This window comes from Rhinichthys klamathensis, unplaced genomic scaffold, assembly GCF_029890125.1.
Source record: "Rhinichthys klamathensis goyatoka isolate OS25496 unplaced genomic scaffold, OSU_Roscu_1.1 h1tg000165l_1, whole genome shotgun sequence".
NCBI lineage: Eukaryota > Metazoa > Chordata > Actinopteri > Cypriniformes > Leuciscidae > Rhinichthys > Rhinichthys klamathensis.
In genome coordinates, this window is record NW_026606697.1 from 3,702,605 (window position 1) to 3,723,568 (window position 20,964).

At 44.1% G+C, this 20,964-nt stretch overlaps 1 protein-coding gene across 2 annotated transcripts in view; it reads right to left on the reverse strand.

Moving 5' to 3' along the window:
* The window catches only part of rgs12a (regulator of G protein signaling 12a), a 45,145-nt gene that overhangs the window by 10,768 nt on the left and 13,413 nt on the right, over positions 1–20,964 (reverse strand). For both annotated transcript variants that reach the window (XM_056259259.1, XM_056259258.1), the window contains exons 4-6: positions 2,275–2,293; positions 421–590; positions 128–220 (exon numbers count right to left, since the gene is read on the reverse strand). In XM_056259259.1, the coding sequence (XP_056115234.1) occupies positions 128–220; positions 421–590; positions 2,275–2,293 (282 nt within the window). The remainder of the gene's footprint in view (positions 1–127; positions 221–420; positions 591–2,274; positions 2,294–20,964) is intronic.

Consider the following 20,964-nt stretch of genomic DNA (forward strand, 5'->3'; position numbering starts at 1 on the left):
GACAGAATTTTCATTGCTGGGTGAAATATCACTTTAAGGGTCCGTGAGGATTTCAACAGAGGCTGAAGGAGAAAGATGATTAAATGTGTATCACTGAGGGAACCGTGTATGTGTTGCAGATGATTACCTGCTTTTTGTCATGTTCTGGAACTTGGCTAAAACATTCACAGGCCTGCCAGAATAAGATGTTTTCCTCACTAAACTCCTTCTTTAGAAACTCCTGCAGGAACATATAACAGTACATTTGGATCTAAACTACTATCCTGTGACATTAATACATTTCTACTTTATGATATGGTGTCAACAAATGAATCAACACAAACTATCAATCTGATATACACAAAGGCAAGCCTGTCAAAAACTCACTGGCCATAAAAAATATATTTAGTTAACATGTCTAAGACAAACTGCAGTACTTACAGAAAAATAGCGGACACCCACAGGATCTTGGAGCAAACGCTCAAAGCTGATGGCCCATGATGCAACACGGCGCTCTGAGAAGCGACAATGGTTGTTGACGCAAGGCAGACTACCATTACTTTCCAAACTGCTCACGCTGCCGCAGTCATGACGCTTGACTCCACTGCGCTCTGGACCGGGCAAAAAGTAAATATCAAAGTCGAGATGATTTAGGATGAGATTCTTGAACTGTTCTGGTCTGGATCACAAAAATAAAATCGCTTCTCTGTTCTGAGATGTCTTTAACACGGAGGGATGAGGAAAGGAGTGGGAATGGTAAATTTAAATGTTAAGATGTTCTACACACAGCATGCAGATAACTATAAGGAATCATCAAAGTGCGAAATTTCAGTCACTAGCGTTAACAATGGAATTGAAAATAATTACTGTTTTCAAACAGGTTTCCTTCAGTCTGACATTGGTTAGTCAAACATTGTGTCACTCAAAATTCACACCATTGGTTGAGCCAGTTATGAGAGTAATGTTGAAAATGCCACAAGAGCCAGTGTTTACACATTTTGGGGAAATCAATGGTACTTTGATTTTTATCATGTGTAATATTTGTTTTCCTTACTTTCAGTCAGACAAGTCGAGACAAACCTCAAAACTTTCTCAGTAAATACCGCTGTCATAACTTCCTTCAGGCAAATCAGAGGAAACATCCTCACTGGGCTGCTGACAGTTTTATTTGAAACTTTTTGCTTCTGAGATGCCCAAAAAGTTTCTCTGAGTACTTCGACCTAAGCCAAAATCTTTAAGTGTAACTTTCTACTCAAGACCTGTTTTAAGTGTGTATAAAGAGGATATATTAAAGATTTAATATTCTATATTGACGACAAAATAAATAACTCACCTACAGTACGTAACTCAATAAGATAATGGAAGTAAATAGATCATAAAATACACACAACTGTTCAAAAGTTTGGGGTCTGTACAATTTTTTTTAATGTTTTTGAAAGAAGTCTCTTATGCTCACCAAGGTTGCATTCATTTGATCAAAAATGCATTAAAACCTTAATATTGTGAAATTTATAATAATATATGTATATAATATATGTATTACAATTTACAACTGTTTTCTGTAATATTTTTTTAAAATGTAATTTATTCCTATGATCAAAGCTGAATTTTATCATTTTCATTGTCTTTATTTTCACATGATCCTTCAGAAATCATTCTAATATGTTGATTTGCTGCTCAAGAAACATTTCTTATTATTATCAGTTATGAAATCAGTTGTGCTGCTTGATATTTTTGTGGAAACCGTGATACTACTTTCAGGATTCTTTGAATAGAATAGAAAGTGCAAAAGAACATATATATTTTAAATTATGTATGTCTTTACATGATGAGTTGAATGCATCCTTGTTAAATAAAAGTATGAATTAAAAAAATAAACTTTTGAAGAGTACTGTATAATTTATCAAATTCATAACATATATACAGTAGCTCAACTATATTATACAATTGCAGCAGATTACTTCAATTACACAATCAAATCTGTAACTCATCAATATATATTTAATATTATATATTTTGGAAAAAGTGAGGTTTGATTTATTCTCAGAGTAAAACTTAAGAGCACTTGCTTAAATTATGATCTTGTACTTCTCTTGCACCATTTTTCTTGTATCTCTTCATAGACAAATCAACACTTATACCACACAAATTAAATGTAATGGATCACACATTAAACAACAGTGTTTTGAGTCTAAAATATTTATTATAATAGCAATCTCCACTTAAAGCCAACTGACAGCAGAAATCACAACTTCCTGAAATGTTTTTGAGAAAGGGTTTAAACAGAGAACTCACCTCCGTCTGACGCAGCCGACTGAAAGAGAAGAAAAAAAGACATGAATGAGCTATTGCCATCCTGACTTCGGTGGGGCAGAGGAGGAGAAAAAGAGGAGAGAGGTAAAGTCACTGAGCTGGAGAAAATGCCTGCAGACATCTCAGCAGCCTCTCTCATCTTAACTGAATGTGTGTGAGATATGTGTTTGTTGAGAGGGGAGGGCTTTGACATATGGTCGTTGATGTAGTTGTGTGTAGTAACACGCAGCTGTTCACACCTCTGCTCTGGTTACCGCCCACACACACACACACACACACACACACACACACACACACACACACACACAATGACCTGACTCAGGCCTGCCCAGACACTTGCAAAGACCATAACTTTAACAAAAAGTCAAGCTTTTCAGGTCATAAAAATGCTCCTGCTTCTCTGAGCATGAAATGAAAACCAAATGAATGAGAGTAAGAATGCAAATCAATATCCAGGTCTCAGGTACATGGAAGCTAACCTATGGTAAAACCACATAATAACTTCTCTGCCAATTCATTTACATTAGCATCACGGCTAACAGAGGTGTGTATGTGTGTGTGTGTGTGTGTGTGTGCGCGTTGGTAGGCTGGGAGAAAAGCACATGGACAAACACACATCATGTTTGTTCAGTGGGTGGAAGTGTAACGGAATGAGGGCAGTTAGCAAAAGGACACACAAAGGAACAGAGACTTTTGTGAGGAGAATACAAATGAGATTTTACAAATGTAAAGGCGGGAGATAGAAGTTCTTTGTTGGCACATAATAAAACGATGGAATCAGATTCGTGAGTCACAGAACCTCTGGACAATGTTTACTGAGTGATATCATGCATGAACTTGCACTATTCTACCCGGTGCCGTTTATCTAGACGGATTTGTTGTGCCGAGGGTTTTAATTTCAGCCGTAGGCACTTTTCATTGTGTGCACTGCTAAACTAACACCCGTCCAAAAACATTTCCTTCTAGATGCTCTCAATGTATTAAAGGAACAGTAATGCAGTTACAATGCAAGTCAATAATAAAACTTGTCTCATTTAAGCCATAAGGTTAATACTTTTACTAGTCTTCTAGGAAGATGAAATGCATACATAAATTATATATTAAAGGGGTCATATAATGCCATTTTTGTACAAGCTAGTATGATTCTTTAGGGTCTAAATTAAAAGTTTGTAATATACTTTAATTACAAATTCTCATTAGTATTGTAAGAAAACACTTATTTTACTTGGTCAAAAACAGCTCTGTTTTCAGCACGCCGTTTCAGTGCATATGCCTTTAAATGATAATGAGCTTTGCTCACCCCGCCTCTCTGTTCTGTGCGTACACCGTTTGTAACACAATAACCATAACGTGTTGTTCAGTATAAACGTAGGATTATGAATTATATTGAGAACATCATACATAGAAAACATGCCGTAATGTACCCTAAGTGTAAACCTTAGACGCATTCATTGTGAAGCGTGCAGCTAGCGATTTGCAAAGATTAATATAAATATTAATATAAAGTTTAATAAAACGTTACACTCACTTCAGTTGTTCTAGAGGTTCAGCAGGAACACGAATATCTGGTACCGATCCTTTTTTCATGAGCAGCTTCTTAGCAAAACCAGCTTTATACTGACCCTCATTTATAAAGCAGTCTGGTGAGAAATGATTCGCGCAAACATGAGAGCATTGACGTTGCTCGTGGGGAATATTCCCTTCGAAAACAAAACTCAGCCACTGCGTCTTCAGCGGTTCGGATTTAGGAACATTAAAATGACTGTGTTCGTAATTACACCCAAGAACAGAACACCACAATCGCTTAGACGCCATTCTGCTCATAGACAGTGCTCCAGCATATCAACAATGACCGCGCCGGTCCGCGCAGACTATGATTGACAGCTCGCTCACGAGCGAGGGCGGGTCTGTGTTGAAACGATGCTGTCAATCAACAATCGTGGGAGGGGCTTCGAAGCGTGTGACGTCACAAGGTCGAACGGCTTGATTTGAGGCAGGGGAAAACATATAAGGAGATTAAAACAAAAACACTGGATGGATTTTTATCATTTTATGATGGTTGTGTACAGGCACTGCCAACACACATTTCAGTACAATCAACTTGTAAAAGTGCATGTATCATTATATGACCCCTTAGAGTAGATACATAATATTTGACATAAATAACAAGGTTAGGAAGCAAATGTACAACCACTAGTCTAATATTATTAACATAACAACTTAACTTGTATTGAATCCATTTTTTAAAGAGCTCTGGTTTTCATTGTTTGTATATATGATATTTGACATTTAGCTGCATAAAAGTCACACCATATGAATAGGAGCATTCATATCTGTCTGTAATGGCAATGAGTTAAAATAGCAGCTCATCAACACTCAGAAATGGCACATTCCAGTCCCAGTATGTCACTATTATCAAATCTGAGCTCACCATGACTAACGGAGAGCTATTTATATGCTAATAAAAGACAAGGATTCTGAGAATCAAGAACGGCTAAAGGCAGAAACCAATGACAACACTTTAATCATTGGGGTTCATGTGAAGGCCATCATTCTGTTATCTTGCAAATGGTTTTGACCAGTGATACATGAAGTGCTAAGCATGAATACTTTTGTGATGATCTAAGAAAAAAGAGAAGAATAAGGACATGAAGTGCTTCCAATCACTTTTTTCAAAACATTTGCGCAATAAAAAATTATTTATTTGGTTCATATTTATTCATTTTCACTAGATTAATTAGATGTATATTATGTTGCTATGGAGTTGCTCTAAATGTTTGTTAGCTTGCAGTCCCAAGTAGTCAAGCCACCTTTATTTATACAGCGCTTTATACAATACAGATTGTTTCAAAACAGCTTTACAGTGATAAACAAGAAAATAATGATTTAATGATGCAAACCGAATTCAATTCTGTTGTAAAGCAGCTCTAAAAAGACAACAGTAAACAGTCATTATTCATTTAAAATCAGTTGAGCAAAAGCGCAAGTAAATTATTATACGAAATCATTGTTTTTGGGGGCAATTGTGGCCTAATGGTTAGAGAGTCGGACTTGTAACCCAACTTTTGTATTATTATATGCAGTGGCTTCTCCTTCTGCAGCATCTTCCATTTTTCTAAGTGATATTAAGTTTATCAGGAAGTGGCGATTTTGTTCTTCGGCTCACTGGATGGAAACGGTGCTTTATTCGCAAATGTTTTATGCGATATTCCAATTTTGCGCAACTTTGGATGGAAACATAGCTAATGATATTCTACATTACATTCCAAGTGAAATCCCTATTCCCCAGATGGCTTGTTTCCCTTATTCAATGCTATTTTTTGCCCACTTTATTATCTGTCAGCCATCACCAGAAATCACACGTTTAGAAAAGCAATAGCACAGCTCTCCTCGACATTCTGCGTGAATCGAGCTATCATTCATCTCTATAGCATAAACAGTGCAGGACAGGTTATACACCACCAAAGTTAAATACCTATAGTTTGAGGTATATTTAAAATCCTAATCCTGTAGTAAGAGCAATAGTGATGCTTTCCTTAGTGAGAACAACTAACAATATAGACTACAAACAGTGTTGCATTCTATAAACATAAACATATGAAAACACTGCTTAAGCCTTGTCTGCAATGTAGGTCTTTTTTCCATCACATCCCAGTCCAAGAATGCTCTTAACACAGTGTACAGACGCAAGAGGGATGGCCTTCAAAAACCACAAGCCTCCAGGCCACTTCAAAGCGTAAATGTGTCTTAAAATGGTGAGTTGCTCAGGCCACTCTGAACAACTCAAACTAGAGTTCACTAATAAGATTCACGAGTCCAAGTCCTTCACTGTAACAATCTCAATCCAAGACCCACTGATAAAGACGTTCTCTATCAAAGTCCTACCAAACCCACTGATGTAAACCTCACTCCTTATAAGACCAGAAGCAGCCCCTTCTATGCTTCTAATTGTAGTGAGGGATGAAGTTAGTAATGGGAAACAGAGGGAGAAAAGACAGAGAAGGGAAGAAAATAAGAAGCTAGGAGGCTGGTTACCATTCGTTTTGTGCCACCACCCTGGTGTATTTGGTCAGAAACACTATGGCAACAATTCATCTCAGACCACAGACTGTGAGGCCACCAATGACACACGCGTCTCAGGCAGAGGTGCTCTATATATATCACACGGTCTCATGAGCAAACGTGTTATTAGACGGGGGGTTCGCAGCAGCAGGATCTGGTAGGCGTACAGCGTGGCAGGGTTCAAGGGTGCATTACAGACATCTGGTTGTTGTGACCGGCTGTGTGAATGAGTGACATTTTTGTGAACCAATCAGATGCCTTGGAACTTATGAGCAGTAAAACCAGAGAACTGTATTTATGGAATCCAAGAGGAAATAATGAGGTAACTTCTGTGTTTAGAAGAACACATGTTTGAGTCTGTTCGCTAAAATAGCACAGGGAAATTTCAATGCATGTCATCAAACCATAATCATTTCAATCTGTGTCTGTGTATTAGGTGTATTTTCAAAATTTCTGAAGAAAATGTGAGTGGTTTCCTGATGCTAAAATATTGTAGGTGACGTTCTGTGTGGTCGGTAGGGTGTTTTTGTTGTCTTATGTGTACTCCGTATAATTTATTACTCGGTAGAATTTACCCTAGCTATCTCTCCTTTGAATCTATGGGATGTTTTTTTAGGTTTTATCATCCACCTGGAATAAACGGTGCAATTGCTTAGAAGAGTAAAAATAATAGTATAATAACTCATGTCCATAGCACAAACAACATTGGACCCCATTGACGTTCAATGTATAGACCAAAAAACATGAAGGTGAGTAGATGACAGAATTTTTATTTTCAGGAGAAATATTCCTATAGGCCTAAGTGTCAGCAATAGTTATGCCTTATGATCTTAAATAGACATGGCACCTTTGCATTTTTAGGCCACACATAGTGTTCCTTAGGCCCTGTTTACACTAGTGCGTTTTCGTTTTAAAGCAACACCAAGAAACTTTTCCTCAGCGGTCGCCTTACAGGTTGGAAGCGGAATTGTCCATTACCGCTGTCGTAAATAATTTAGCCTACCGCAGCCGACTGTCGCACGCACGCTCGCTGTTTATTCAGCACCGGCTTTGGAATCAACAATGGCAGACATCCCAACCTTCAAGAAGTCATTTCAGGGAGGTATATCTTGGTGACTGGATTGTTGACGGGGGGGGGTGGCGGGTTGACTAACTTTCCTGAGGCACACTCGCAAGGTCTCTCGCTCTCTCCCTCTCTGCCGTGCTCGCGCTATATATGTTATGCGCGCAGTATGTTCTGTCTCGCATGCGCGCTCTAGATTCCGGCAGATTGAACTAATTTGCGGGCATCAGGGAGACGCTATAGACTTGGGATGTCTGCAATGGCCATAGACAATTTGAGGAAGTGGTGGGGGAAGTGACGTATGCCATAAAGCAGTCGAGTTTTGTAGTTCTTTTTGTGCTCGGGTTCCTACCCGAAACCCGAAGTTACATAGTGCGAGTAAAAGCGATACAGACCACGTCAGGCTATGGCAGACGTGTCATTTAACCTATTGTAAGTCGATGTACCATCACAAGGGTCTTGGAAATATATTATGAAGGTTGAAAAGTTCCATAGTGTTGCTTTAAAACGCATAACTTTTGCTACTTATACGTCTGGCGTCCACACTACTACAGAGCCTTCGACCCTCGAAAACGGAGACTTTTGGTCTCTGTAGTAGTGTGGACGCCAGACGTATAAGTAGCAAAAGTTATGCGTTTTAAAGCAACACTATGGAACTTTTCAACCTTGATCACGCTGCTGTGCTGACCCCGTTTTAGTTTGAAAACTCGGGTTGCGCTTCAGTGTAGAAGGACCAAAACGGAGACTTTTGAAAACAAAGGCATGACTGCCCACATTCGCTCCCTGATTGGGTCTTCTGGATCTTTGTGTATCCTTCCCTGATCGTCAAGCCCCTATCATATGACCATTATGCCACCAGAACACGACAATAACAGACCAGCCTCCACAACCGTGTAAACAATAACATGGAGACGGAACTGCAAGCTTGGCTGACTTGCCATTGTGCAGTTGAACTCTCCATTTCTGCCTACATGTGCAAGAGGCAAGCTATTATAAGAGCAATCGGCAACTGTTTACACTTGTACACGCATGCCCGGTGTGCATGAATGGCCATGTGACATGCGTTTTCAGTCGTGTAGTGTGGACGGGGATCTTTACTGAAACACAGTGGATACGCCAGTATGGACGAGGATCGTTTTTATTTTAAAAAGCCGTGTTAAATGAAAACGCACTAGTGTGGGCATAGCCTTAGTCTTCCTTACAATCACACATGACTTTCTTCTGATGTCTCTGCACACCTGCCATATTCCCTTCTTCTTGTGAATCTTCACACCTCCATTGATGTTGTGAAAGCAACCTTAGCCGGAACTACATGTGGCGAAAGCTGCCGAGACTTGCTTCGTTTATATTTCCACATTCTAGACTACATTAGGTGACGACTTGCCCTTTTAACCTCCAAGAAATAAAACTGGATTCTCTCAGTTTGAGAGTTTTTTTTTCTTTCAGTCGAAACCGTTTACACTACCTCTGTGCTGTCAAGAAAGATCTTTCTTCTCATTCAGGATGTTCTGTGAATTCAAACAAACATATTCTAGCTTCTTCTTTTGACATTTGTTGATAAAGGAAGACAAAACCCAATAGCCAGAGCACACTATCTCTAGGCTACAGCTAAAAACACCATTACAAAAGACAAGCAGTTGGTCTAAACAACATATCTTGGCTTGCCATAGCATCTTTAAACTGAAGTTACACATGATATGCTGACAAATCACAAAGAGCCACAACCACAGACGAGAATACACTTTAAAAAAAAATCAATAAATGTAATTAAGTGGAAAAATTTAATTAAGTCCTTTTTTACCAAAAATACCAAAACAAAAGTACAAATTTGGTCGGTGAAAAATCTTTTTGCACAAATTTAATTTCATTTAGTAATGCCAACTTGATGAAATTATTAAATGAAAGCGAGAAGGTCTAAGAAGGATTCAAACTTAACTTGCACCACCATGCAACATTTCCATGTGCACTGAGTTTGCTTCTCTGATGGAACCACTCTACTTCAATACACCTTTAAAATAGCAATATTATTACATAATTCCATTACATATATTTAGTATATTTTCCAATATGTGCCTTTTTACCAAACACTGCCTATTGATATTTATTTACTTACAGATTTTGCTTTAAAAAAAAATCTGGACTTTGTATCATCAGGACTGCATTAATAATTTTTGTTGGTTATAACCGATGCAAATGGATTAAATAAACGTCTGTTTTACGAATGTAACATAATTTAAAGCAATGAATTTAAGTTGTGACAAAATGTTCAACAACTGTGTTGTAACTCTTAACTGAACTGAAACTAAAGTAAAGTGAGGACAGACGTCCGGACACACAACTGTGGAAACATCAGAGTGTGAAACGACAGAGTCTCAAGTGCAGACTCCCTGCCACAGCTGCTCGGTGTGGGAGTGCAGGAATGAAATAAAAGAGCTAATGAGTAAAGCAGCTGGTCTAACCTAGCCCGATCATTTGGCTTTGAAAAAAAAAGATCTAAACCGGAGAAAAAGAGTGTAGCGCAAACTTACCGCTCTTGGGGGACGCTTTTTCCTGAAAGAAAGTCTCCTAATGAGACTCATAGTCAGAAGGCTTCTTCTCTTTGTCTGTGATTTTGGGTTCATTACTGCAACTGCATGTGTGGGTGATTGTGTGCACTGTTTGTATGAATACCTGAAGATCTCCACCCAGGATCAGATAGCGACTCAAAAAGTCTTGTCGGTACATGTTCAGTCGGCCCCCAACATATGACAATACGCTACAGACTAACTGAATTCTTCTGCTGTAGTCATCATAACTAACCTGTCACACATTCAATTTATACAACTGATACTTCCTCAAACTGTAACTGATCAGCTCTGAGATCAACATGTTCCGTCTTCATTTTTGCATAGGTTTGTTTTTTTGGTTTAGTGAGGTTTTTTGTTGTTGTTGTTGGTTTAGTGAGTTTTCATCCTTTAAACAAAGAATGTCCCTTAAAATAAGTCAATAGTTCGTTATTTGATCATTAATTTCGGTCCATTGTACTATTGACTAAAATATTGTTTTTTATTTGTTAATTTTTTGTTTATGAAATTAAAATTAAAGTGATAACAATTATCAAAATAATAAGACTCAATAATAATGAAAAATAGAAAATGATAAATATGAGTATTTGTCAATTTAGAAATATATCAAACATAAAAATGTTTCACTATAAATAAACAAAATATTGTTTACATGCCACGCTTACCGTACATGACGTCGCTGACGGCCGGCTTACGTCACTTCACAGTTCCTACTGGCGGTGAGAATTCAACCACGAACATGGGCCTTGGGGAAAATGTTGTTCTCAGGGGACTGCCCTGGTGGCTTACTACACGACGAGAAAGCCCCTATTGCCTTTTTTGCATATTGTCTTCATTATCATTGATTAAATCTTGGTCAATAAACATTTTCATGTGATAATTTAAAGGAGTGCTTATGGATAAATTTAGACATTTTTATTTCTCTTAGCACTAGGAATGATGGGTGGGCCTTTCCCAGACTGAAGCTGCCAGGGAAGGGTGATTATATTATATGCTATTTTGTTATTTATATTATATGCTTTTCATTTTGGTTTCAAACCAACTCTCAACTGTATTTGGGGATTCTGTGGTAGGAAAAAATAGAGTTTGCCAGCCCTATATAGGCTGGGCTGGTGTGTAAGTTTCTGAGTGAGAATACACTGTGAGCTCATGAATGTGTGTATGCGGGTTGGGTGTGTATGTATGAGAGAGAGATAAAGAGGGCTGTAGATTTACAATATTAGTTTCCGCTTATTCTCAGTCAGTGGCTCCAGATTAAGGAAGTATCCGTTCTGTTGGGTGAGCAGGCTTGATCAGACTTTACAAACTGACCGATATACACAAACATACTTCAGCTAAAATTATTTTTAAGTTTAGTTTAAGCTGTGGCCCAGAGAAAATTCTATTCTGAATTGTAGACTCATTTTCAAGGAGGAAAAACAAATCTCTTCCGCTTATCTCTGGCAGACAACAAACTGCCTGAAAATAACATCAGAGACCTCAGAGGAGACTTCCTTTGAGCCTGACGGAGGAAGGGAAAGCCTGATAAGATGGTTTGCTCAAAACGTGTCTACTTCAAGTGTTCATTATACTAGCTGCCAGTATTCATTGATTTATAAGTCCAGAAAATGTAAAATAAAGAAAAAACACTATGGTTTGCCATTCACCTAATCAGAAGCAGTAACATCTCAATGAAACAACATAATTACAGTGAAGAATGAAAATCAAAACCAGACGCAAAATGGAAACCACAAAATATTGTTTACCAAGGCCATGTATTCTCTTCCCAACCATAAAACGAACCAAAGCAATATTTTAACCGCTGACTTTGAATACATTGCCTGTGGAAGAACGTCCTTGTAATCATCAGGACAAAATGCAAAAATCACATTGACCTGGATCTTATGAGGAACAATGACTGGATCGTCTCCATGTGTAAATAATACCACATTCACTTAAGACGACACAACCGGAGGACTGAGTGTCGGAATGTATTGGCCTCTGGACAGAACATCCAACAAAACAAAGCACTACAATACAGTACAGTATCTAACCTGAGATCTATAGTTACAGCATCCTTCTCCTTTTTATTGATGCTTTTATGCATCATCTACTATGGGCTGTGTGAATGGTAGGGGTGGGGGGAAAAATCGATTCTTAGATGCATCGCGATGCGGACGTGGACGATTCTGAATCGATTCGCAAATGTCAAAAATCGATTTTCGAAAAAAAAAAAAATACATATATATATATATATATATATATATATATATATATATATATACTTATAATAACGTAATATATTGACGGAACTCTGAAGCGCGGAAGTGCAGTGCCCGGACCGTCTGTGTTGTGCACATAACAGAGACGCGATGACTGAGCGCGATATCCAAACACCCTCCTCGTTAAAAGCTGACGTGTGGAAATATTTTGGCTTCTGTGAAGTTGAAGGGGGGAAAGGAGCTGGACAAGAGCCACACTATTTGTAAGCTTTGTGGAATAAAACTAAAATATTTCGGAAAACACGACAAATATGAGAAGCCATATGACACGTTTCATATGGCCACCAAAGCACATTTTTGTCCCGCCAAAGCCTTTTTTGATCGATGAGTGATGTAGAAAAAAAATGACTGCTGCGCTTGACAGCCGCGAGCAGAGAGAGAGAGGGAGAGAGAGAGCCCCGGCCGCGCGCGCGCACTCTCACGTCTTCAAACAACACGAGCGCTGTCTTGGTCTCTCTCTTCCTCGCGCATATCAAAATCAATTGACACGATAGTAAAAGGTCGGACGGAAGACCGCAGTTTCACGTCGAGCATTTGGAGATTTTTAGAGATTAGAGACTCTAGGCCTACACTCAAAGAATAACATATCACTAAATTATAAAGGCCTGTCTAGTTAGTGTGTTGCATTTTGTCACTGTGTTCTACAGTACAGTATATAAGCTGAAGCTACAGTAAGCTGTTCAAAAATGTTCATTTTGTCTTCTTAATGATTAAATTGGACAATTTTCTTCTAGAAAGACAAGGTGTTCAGGTGGAGAAAAAACTTTCTTTACCTTGACATGTTTCGACTGCAACCTGCAGTCTTCCTCCACCTGAACAACACCTTGTCTTTCTAGAAGAAAATTGTCCAATTTCTACAGTATGTTGGTTCTGATCTACTTCCTAAAGGAAATAAGCCTTTCATTTATTTGTTATTGTTTAGTTCAACTTGATGAGTCACAACACAATGTGATGTATTCATGTTCTACAGAACATAAGCTACATACACGACACAGAAAGTGCTTTGAGTTGTTGTTACTCAATAAAAGAGTTAAGTAATTCAGCAGCTGACTTTTTTTAATACTGCAATCACGTTGTAGTGTATTTTCATTTACTGTTGTGAAATGGAAAATCAATAATCACTAACCGAGAATCGTTAATAATCGAAAATCGACTGTAATCGAATCGGGACTTCAATAATCGTAATCGAATCGAATCGGGAAATCAGACAGATTAACCACCCCTAGTGAATGGTGTTAAAGTTTCCAAACCAGTTTTTGTAGAAACTGCTTTTGTGAATCAGTGAAAGTGAATCCTGTGTTACAGCAGAGACAATTTATATAGAGGCATGCCACTTCCTCAATCCTCAATACAACTATGGAAAACCCGTAACGCCAAAGATGGCGGTTGTATGCACATGCCCCGCCCCTCCCGCTGGAAAGCCAATCGTCTGCTTTTAACAGTCAAGCCGGGAAACATGTAAGCCTATCGTCTGGTTCCACTGACGCATGCGCACAGTTGAGGTTTGCGACAGCGGAGACGAGAACCCTTGCGCATGCCTAGTAAGCTTATAACCTGTGGGGAAAAAGGCCTTTTAAACCTTATTTTGGGGCAAAGTCATCACACTTTTTCAGCGATTTTTATCATATTTTACTGCTGTTTCTATACAAGCAGTTCTCTTACGAGAGGTTCTCTCGTATTGCGTAAGCTAGCTTACGCTGCGGGAAAGATTCATCTTTGCTGAGATATTGAAGCCAAAAAATTATTTCATAATTTTGTATCCATACACAACGCAGTTCCTCTGCGGCAGACCTAGAGCGGGCTAGCTAGCAGCTCATTGGTTCGCTCAGAGAGAACTGCTTAAGCCTATGGGAGAGCGGGGCTGAACCCGCTTCCAATGAGAGGCGCCCGCGCGCTCATTGCGTCATGACCCGCCAGAATGGGCGTGTCCATGGTGTATATAAGGCGCTCTCCCAGGCTTATATGTTGATTCATTTCATCTTCAGCAAGCTGCACGCTTCTGCTGTTCCTGAGAAAAGCCATCGCCGTCGAAGAAGGCATCCTCTAGCGAGCTCAAGGACCCTGAAGAAGCCGGCCGTCTTCGCCACCTTCAGCCGCCCAGCAAGCTAGGCCATCCGACGATTGTATCCTTTCTCTATTTCTAAAAGAGCCGAGCGTCTTTTTAAAGATGTCTCGTTTTTCCTGCGGCTCTTGCCGCGCTCGTCTCGAGGACGGAGACCGCCATGTCATCTGCGCTCTCTGCTTGGGACTCGAGCATGCAGAACTCGCCCTCGCTGATGGAGGATGCGACCTCTGTGAAAGCCTGCCGTTATCGTCCCTGCGGGCACGACTTCTGGCAGTGAAAACCGCTCCCGCGCCGCCTATTCTCTCGCCGCGTAAAAAGAAACGCCGCTCTCAAAGGCCGCCGGAGCCCCCAGCGGAAACATGCGGGCCGCCGCCGCCGCCTCCCGCTTCCCGCTTCCCGCTCTCCCTCCCCGCCCCTGCCGGACATTCAGTTGCCGCCGAGTGGCCGCTCTGTTGTTTCCGATGACGCCGCGGAGGAGAAGGACTCCTGTTCACTGCTCGCTTCTGACAGTGAAGACTGGTCATCTCTCGGATCCGCGAGAGAGTCGACGGGGACCCGCGCCGGGATAGAAGAGGAGCTGATGCGCCTCCTCTCACAGGCCGTCGAACGCCTCGGTCTCGAGTGGTCTCCTCCACCCGAGCAGGCCCCGAACCGAATGGACGGTAGCTTTTTTCATCGGCGCTCGACCCCCGCGTGCACCCGGGCCGCTCCATTCCTGCCTGAACTTCACGCAGAGCTGACAAAATCCTGGAATGCACCGCTCTCGGCTAGAAATCGCTCCGATGTATCCGCCTCGCTGCGCTCGGTGGACGGAGCCGCCGAGAAAGGCTATGCAGCCATGCCGCCCGTCGAGGACTTGGTCGCCACACACCTCTGCCCGCCCTCCGCTAGATGGCGTTCTTCACCCACGCTTCCTTCGAAGGCTTGCAGAACGACCTCGAGCTTTCATGCTCGCGCTTACGCCGCCGCCGGTCAGGCCGCCGCTGCGCTTCACTCTATGTCTGTCCTCCAAGTGTTACAGAGCGATATTCTCCGTGAATGGGCCGAAGGCGGTAGAAAACCCCCCCCCGCCGTCACGGATTTGAGAAGTGCTACGGATCTCGCCCTTCGCGCCACTAAAGCCGCCGCACAAGCTCTGGGGAAATGCATGGCCAGCCTTTGTGTTGCTGAGAGACACTTATGGCTCACGCTCGCCGACATGGGAGATTCTGAGCGCGCCGCGTTTCTCAACGCGCCCCTCTCCCCGACGGGCCTGTTTGGATCTGCCGTCACGGGAATTGTCGATCGCTTTTCTGAAGTACAGAAAGCTTCTCAGGCGATGAACTTGTTTCTACCCCGCCGCGCTAGCTCTTCAGCGGGCCGCTCTCACGAGCCCTCCGCCAGAGCCCCATCACAGCGCCCCCCTCCGCAGACTCAAACAACTCAGCGCAGTCAGAGCGGCCGCCCTCGCCCTCGCTCTCGCTCTGACAGCCGCCGCAGACCGCCGCCCCCCCGTGGGCCGCGACCCAAGATCACGCTGAAGCCTGATCATCAGAAGTCTGCCTAACAATGTCAAGAAAACGACGGTGCTCTCCCGCCGCGGCCGGACCGCCGTCAAAGCTTCGCCCTCTGCCAGTCCCCGTTATTTCGCCGACTGCTGTAGTGTTGACCGCCACAAACAAGCCGGTGTCCCAGCCCGCTTGCGAGCGACAAAAAGCCGTTTTTACGGCTACCCAGAGAAATCTCAAAAAGAGAAATTTTGCCAGTTGTGTAGAAAATGTGCCCACAATCATGTGTTCACCCATACACACAAGCATAACATATCCCGTGTCTCTATCAGAGCCCCATCACATGAAACGGGCACAGCCCGCTCTAATATCAGAGAACATAAACACGCCCACGAGCTCGTGCACGTGTCCCCTCTCTGCTCGCTCTGTGTCACGGCCCATAGACTCCTCTCTGAGTGCAAATCCCGTTGCCACACACATTCAAAGCGCGCCCACACACTGTGTCCAGCCCGCTATGTGCAGCAATCAGGGCAATACAGCCATTCGGCCACTAGCCGCATGCTCCAAAGCGTGGGAAGCCATTCCAGGCATTTCCCCGTGGGTGTTAAGCATTATAAAGAACGGCTACCTGCTACAGTTTCGCCGCCGCCCGCCTCGTGCGCGCGCGCAGCTCGAATCTTCTGTCAGCCCGCTGGCCGCCGGCACGCTCCGCTAAGAAATTGCGACGCTGTTGCAAAAGGGCGCGATAGAGAGAGTCCCGCCATCTATGACCGAGTCGGGGTTTTACGGCCGTTATTTTCTGGTTCCCAAGAAAGACGGCGGCCTCAGACCGATCTTAGATCTCAGGTCTTTGAACAAAGCGCTCATGAAGAGACCGTTCAAGATGCTCACTACCAGGAAACTCCTCGCGCAGGTGCGCCAAGGGGACTGGTTCATATCTCTAGACCTGAAAGACGCCTATTTTCAGATCCAGATAAATCCCCGTCACAGGCCATTCTTACGTTTCGCCTTCGAGGGTCTTGTTTATCAATACGCCGTTCTCCCGTTCGGCTTATCTCTGGCGCCCCGTACATTCACGAAGTGCATGGATACGGCGCTCGCCCCCCTGCGAAGCCAGGGGCTGCGCATTCTGAATTATCTGGACGACTGGCTGATTTTGGCCCAATCACAGACGGAGCTTCTGTCGCACCGCGCAGTTCTCCTCGACCATTTGGAAACGCTGGGCCTCTCTGTCAACTGGACAAAGAGCTCCCTTCATCCCAGTCAATCGATTTCCTTCCTAGGAATAGATTTGGACTCGGTCACGATGACGGCTCGCCTGTCTACACAGCGCGCGCGCAGTGTTCAGCGTCTAGCCGCCTCGTTCCAGATGGGCACCCGCAGGCCTCTGAAAACTTTTCAGAGGATGCTGGGTTACATGGCCTCAGCCTCCGCTGTACTTCAGCTGGGCCTTCTGCACATGCGCCCGCTTCAGTTCTGGTTGAACAGCCGTGTACCCCACCGCGCGTGGAACACGGGTCGCCAGCTGATCAGGGTTACGCAAACGTGTCTCACGGCGCTGCAGCCATGGACAGTAGCAGAATGGTTTCGTCTAGGCGTCACGATGGGGACCTTTTCCTGCCGAAAAGTCATCTCGACAGATGCATCCAACACGGGTTGGGGTGCAGTCTGCGAGGGCTCACCGGCCTTCGGCCACTGGTCGATTCAGGAAAGCCCATTACATATAAACGGTCTGGAAATGCTGGCGGTCGAGAACGCGCTCTCGCACTTTCTCCCGCGCATCCAGGGACACCAAGTCCTGATCCGTTCGGACAATATGGCCGTGGTCTCCTATCTCAACCGTCAGGGCGGTGTCAGATCCAGAAATCTCTGTCGACTGACGCACCGCATTCTAGTTTGGTCTCAGAGCCGCCTGCTCTCGCTCAGAGCGACGCACGTGCCGGGCCATCTGAACGACGGTCCAGACATACTGTCCAGGAACCTCATCTCCACAGGAGAATGGTCCCTGAACTCACAGACGGTCCAGTTACTGTGGCGACTATTCGGCAGAGCAGAAGTAGACCTCTTCGCGTCAGAAGAGAACGCTCACTGCCCAATATATTTCTCGAAGAGCGAGGACGCGCTAGCCCAGGAATGGCCTCGCCGCCCGCTCTATGCATTCCCTCCGATCGCTCTGTTACCTCAGGTAATTCAGAGGATCAGGGACACACGCCACTCGGTGCTCCTCATAGCCCCGCGTTGGGAGAGTCAGAATTGGGTTCCGGAGCTCACGCAGCTGTCACAGACAGCCCCGTGGCCCATCCCAGTCAGAGCAGATCTCCTCTCTCAAGCTCGCGGCACGATCTGGCACCCCCATCCACAGCGCTGGGCGCTGCATGCATGGGTGATCAACGACTATTCGTTGATTTGCCAGAGGGAGTAAGAAACACTGTCATACAGGCTAGAGCACCTTCCACGAGAAGGCTCTATGCGTCTAAATGGTCTGTGTTCTCAAAATGGTGCACCGACAAACAGCTGGACCCACGGTCGTGCGAGGTGCCGTCTTTGCTTGTTTTCCTTCAAGAGATGCTGGACAAGGGCAGGTCCCCCTCCACTCTCAAGGTTTATGTGGCAGCCGTCGCGGCGTTCGCGGAACCCCGACGCGCTCAGTCATTGGGCAAAGACGAGTTAGTCATCCGCTTCCTCAGGGGAGCTAAGAGGATGAACCCTCCGCGGCCCCCGTCGGTTCCGGTTTGGGATCTTTCTATAGTCCTTGAAGCTATGAAAGCACCCCCGTTCGAACCGCTCGAGTCTGTGGATCTGAAATACCTCTCGCTCAAAACCGTTTTCCTGACGGCTCTGTCCTCAGTTAAACGCGTTGGGGATCTTCACGCGCTCTCATCCAGCGCCGCGTTTCTTGAGTTTGGACCGAATGATTCGATTGTCATTCTCAAACCTAGGCATGGCTATGTCCCGAAGGCGATTGGTACCCCGTTCAGGGCTCAGATTATCTCCCTATCGGCTCTGCCTTCATCCGATAGTGAGCGCGATGCCAATCTCCTTTGTCCGGTGCGGGCTCTGAGATTGTACACTACGCGCGCTGCCGCGTTCAGACGCGCTGAGCAGCTTTTCGTGTCGTTTGGGGGGCGCACCAAGGGTCTGGCCGCCTCAAAACAGACACTGTCTAGATGGATAGTGGACGCTATCGCCTCTGCTTACGCATCTAAATGCCTGCCCTGCCCTCTGGGCATCAGGGCGCACTCCACTAGAGGCATGGCCTCATCGTGGGCATGGTCCTGTGGAATTTCCATTCATGACATTTGTGTGGCCGCGGGATGGGCCTCCCCGTCCACTTTTGTCAGGTTTTATAACTTGGAAGTTCCCGCCTTGCAGGCAAAATTACTAGCTGTCTGACGAACAGCTCTCTAAGAAGCTGCATTTCTGGAGGTCCCTCACAACCGGTTCGCCCCTTGTGCTCTCCTGTAATGCTTATACACTTCATGTGCCCGCTCTGCTGGCCCCATACATGCTTATGTGTACACTTCATGAGCCCGCTCTGCGGCCTCTTTGTACATTCACTCCACGTTAAGAAATTCCCCCGGTATATCCCTGGGTTTTTCATGAGTGGATTCGTAGCGCGCACGGCGTTGGCCAGGTGTTCCCGCAGCGTAAGCTAGCTTACGCAATACGAGAGAACCTCTCGTAAGAGAACGAATCGGTTACCTAACGTAACCTCGGTTCTCTCTAGAAGAGGGAACGAGTATTGCGTTCCCGGCCGTGCTTGCGCTACTAGCGTTTCGCTTCACGCTGAAATAAATCAACATATAAGCCTGGGAGAGCGCCTTATATACACCATGGACACGCCCATTCTGGCGGGTCATGACGCAATGAGCGCGCGGGCGCCTCTCATTGGAAGCGGGTTCAGCCCCGCTCTCCCATAGGCTTAAGCAGTTCTCTCTGAGCGAACCAATGAGCTGCTAGCTAGCCCGCTCTAGGTCTGCCGCAGAGGAACTGCGTTGTGTATGGATACAAAATTATGAAATAATTTTTTGGCTTCAATATCTCAGCAAAGATGAATCTTTCCCGCAGCGTAAGCTAGCTTACGCAATACTCGTTCCCTCTTCTAGAGAGAACCGAGGTTACGTTAGGTAACCGATTCGTTTTTATGTCCTGCATGGTGACCAGTGAAAGTGCAGTTCTGACTCTCTGCCCATTCATTTATGCCCCATCCACACTACTGCGTTTTAGTTTAGAAACGGATAATTAAAACGAATACGATCTCCGTCCACACCAGCGTTTTAGCTGCGTATTAGAATTGATCTCCGTCCACATTAAAACGACTGAAAACGCGGATCACGTGACCATTCACCAACACTGGGCATGCGCGTGCCGGTGTAAACACAACTTCATTGATAAAATTATCCCACCATGCTCTGGGTTAACCACAAACCGACGCTCCGTACGGTCAACGCCGCCGCTGCACACGGGAATTGTCACAGATCGCTCGAATAATAGCTTGACTCCGGCGCATGTAGGCAGTTATAGCGTTGTAAAATGCTGAATTTACTTGTACAACAGCTGCTAGCAAAGATATACGCCATGACTGATGACACCCAATCATAGAGCCGAGCGTGAGCCTCTACTACGTCATCGTTTCTAAAGTCCTCCGTTTTGACCCGTCTACACTAAAACGCCCTCCGGAGAATCAAAACGAAAAACATCGGCAGCGTTTCTAAACTTCTCGGTTTTGGGTCTCCGTTTTTGCCGTTTTAGTGTGGACGGGAGGTGCAAACGTAGCAAAAGGTCTCCGTTTTTTAACGAAAACGCAGTAGTGTGGACGGGGCCTTAGATAGGAGCCTGGTCTTGTTAGTCCGAAATAGCTGCCCGGAGGCGTTGCCAAGATGGTGGCCGAGTGGCATGACTTGCCTAAAAGGACTTTGGTTACAGTCAGCTTTTGACATCTAAAGGTCATTGTACTATAAATATATATATCGTAAGTTTTAGAACTCAAAACTTCCTTGTTAGTCCAAAAACAGCTTTTATTGAAACCAAGCTCAGAAAACGTCTCGTTTCAGATTTTGTCACATTATTACATCATAGGCGAGGAAAGACCGTCTCTGCAGAAGAAAATCAACGCCCACTTCTACATTGTTGCCTCTTTAGCCCCGCTAACTAATTCGCGCATGTCATG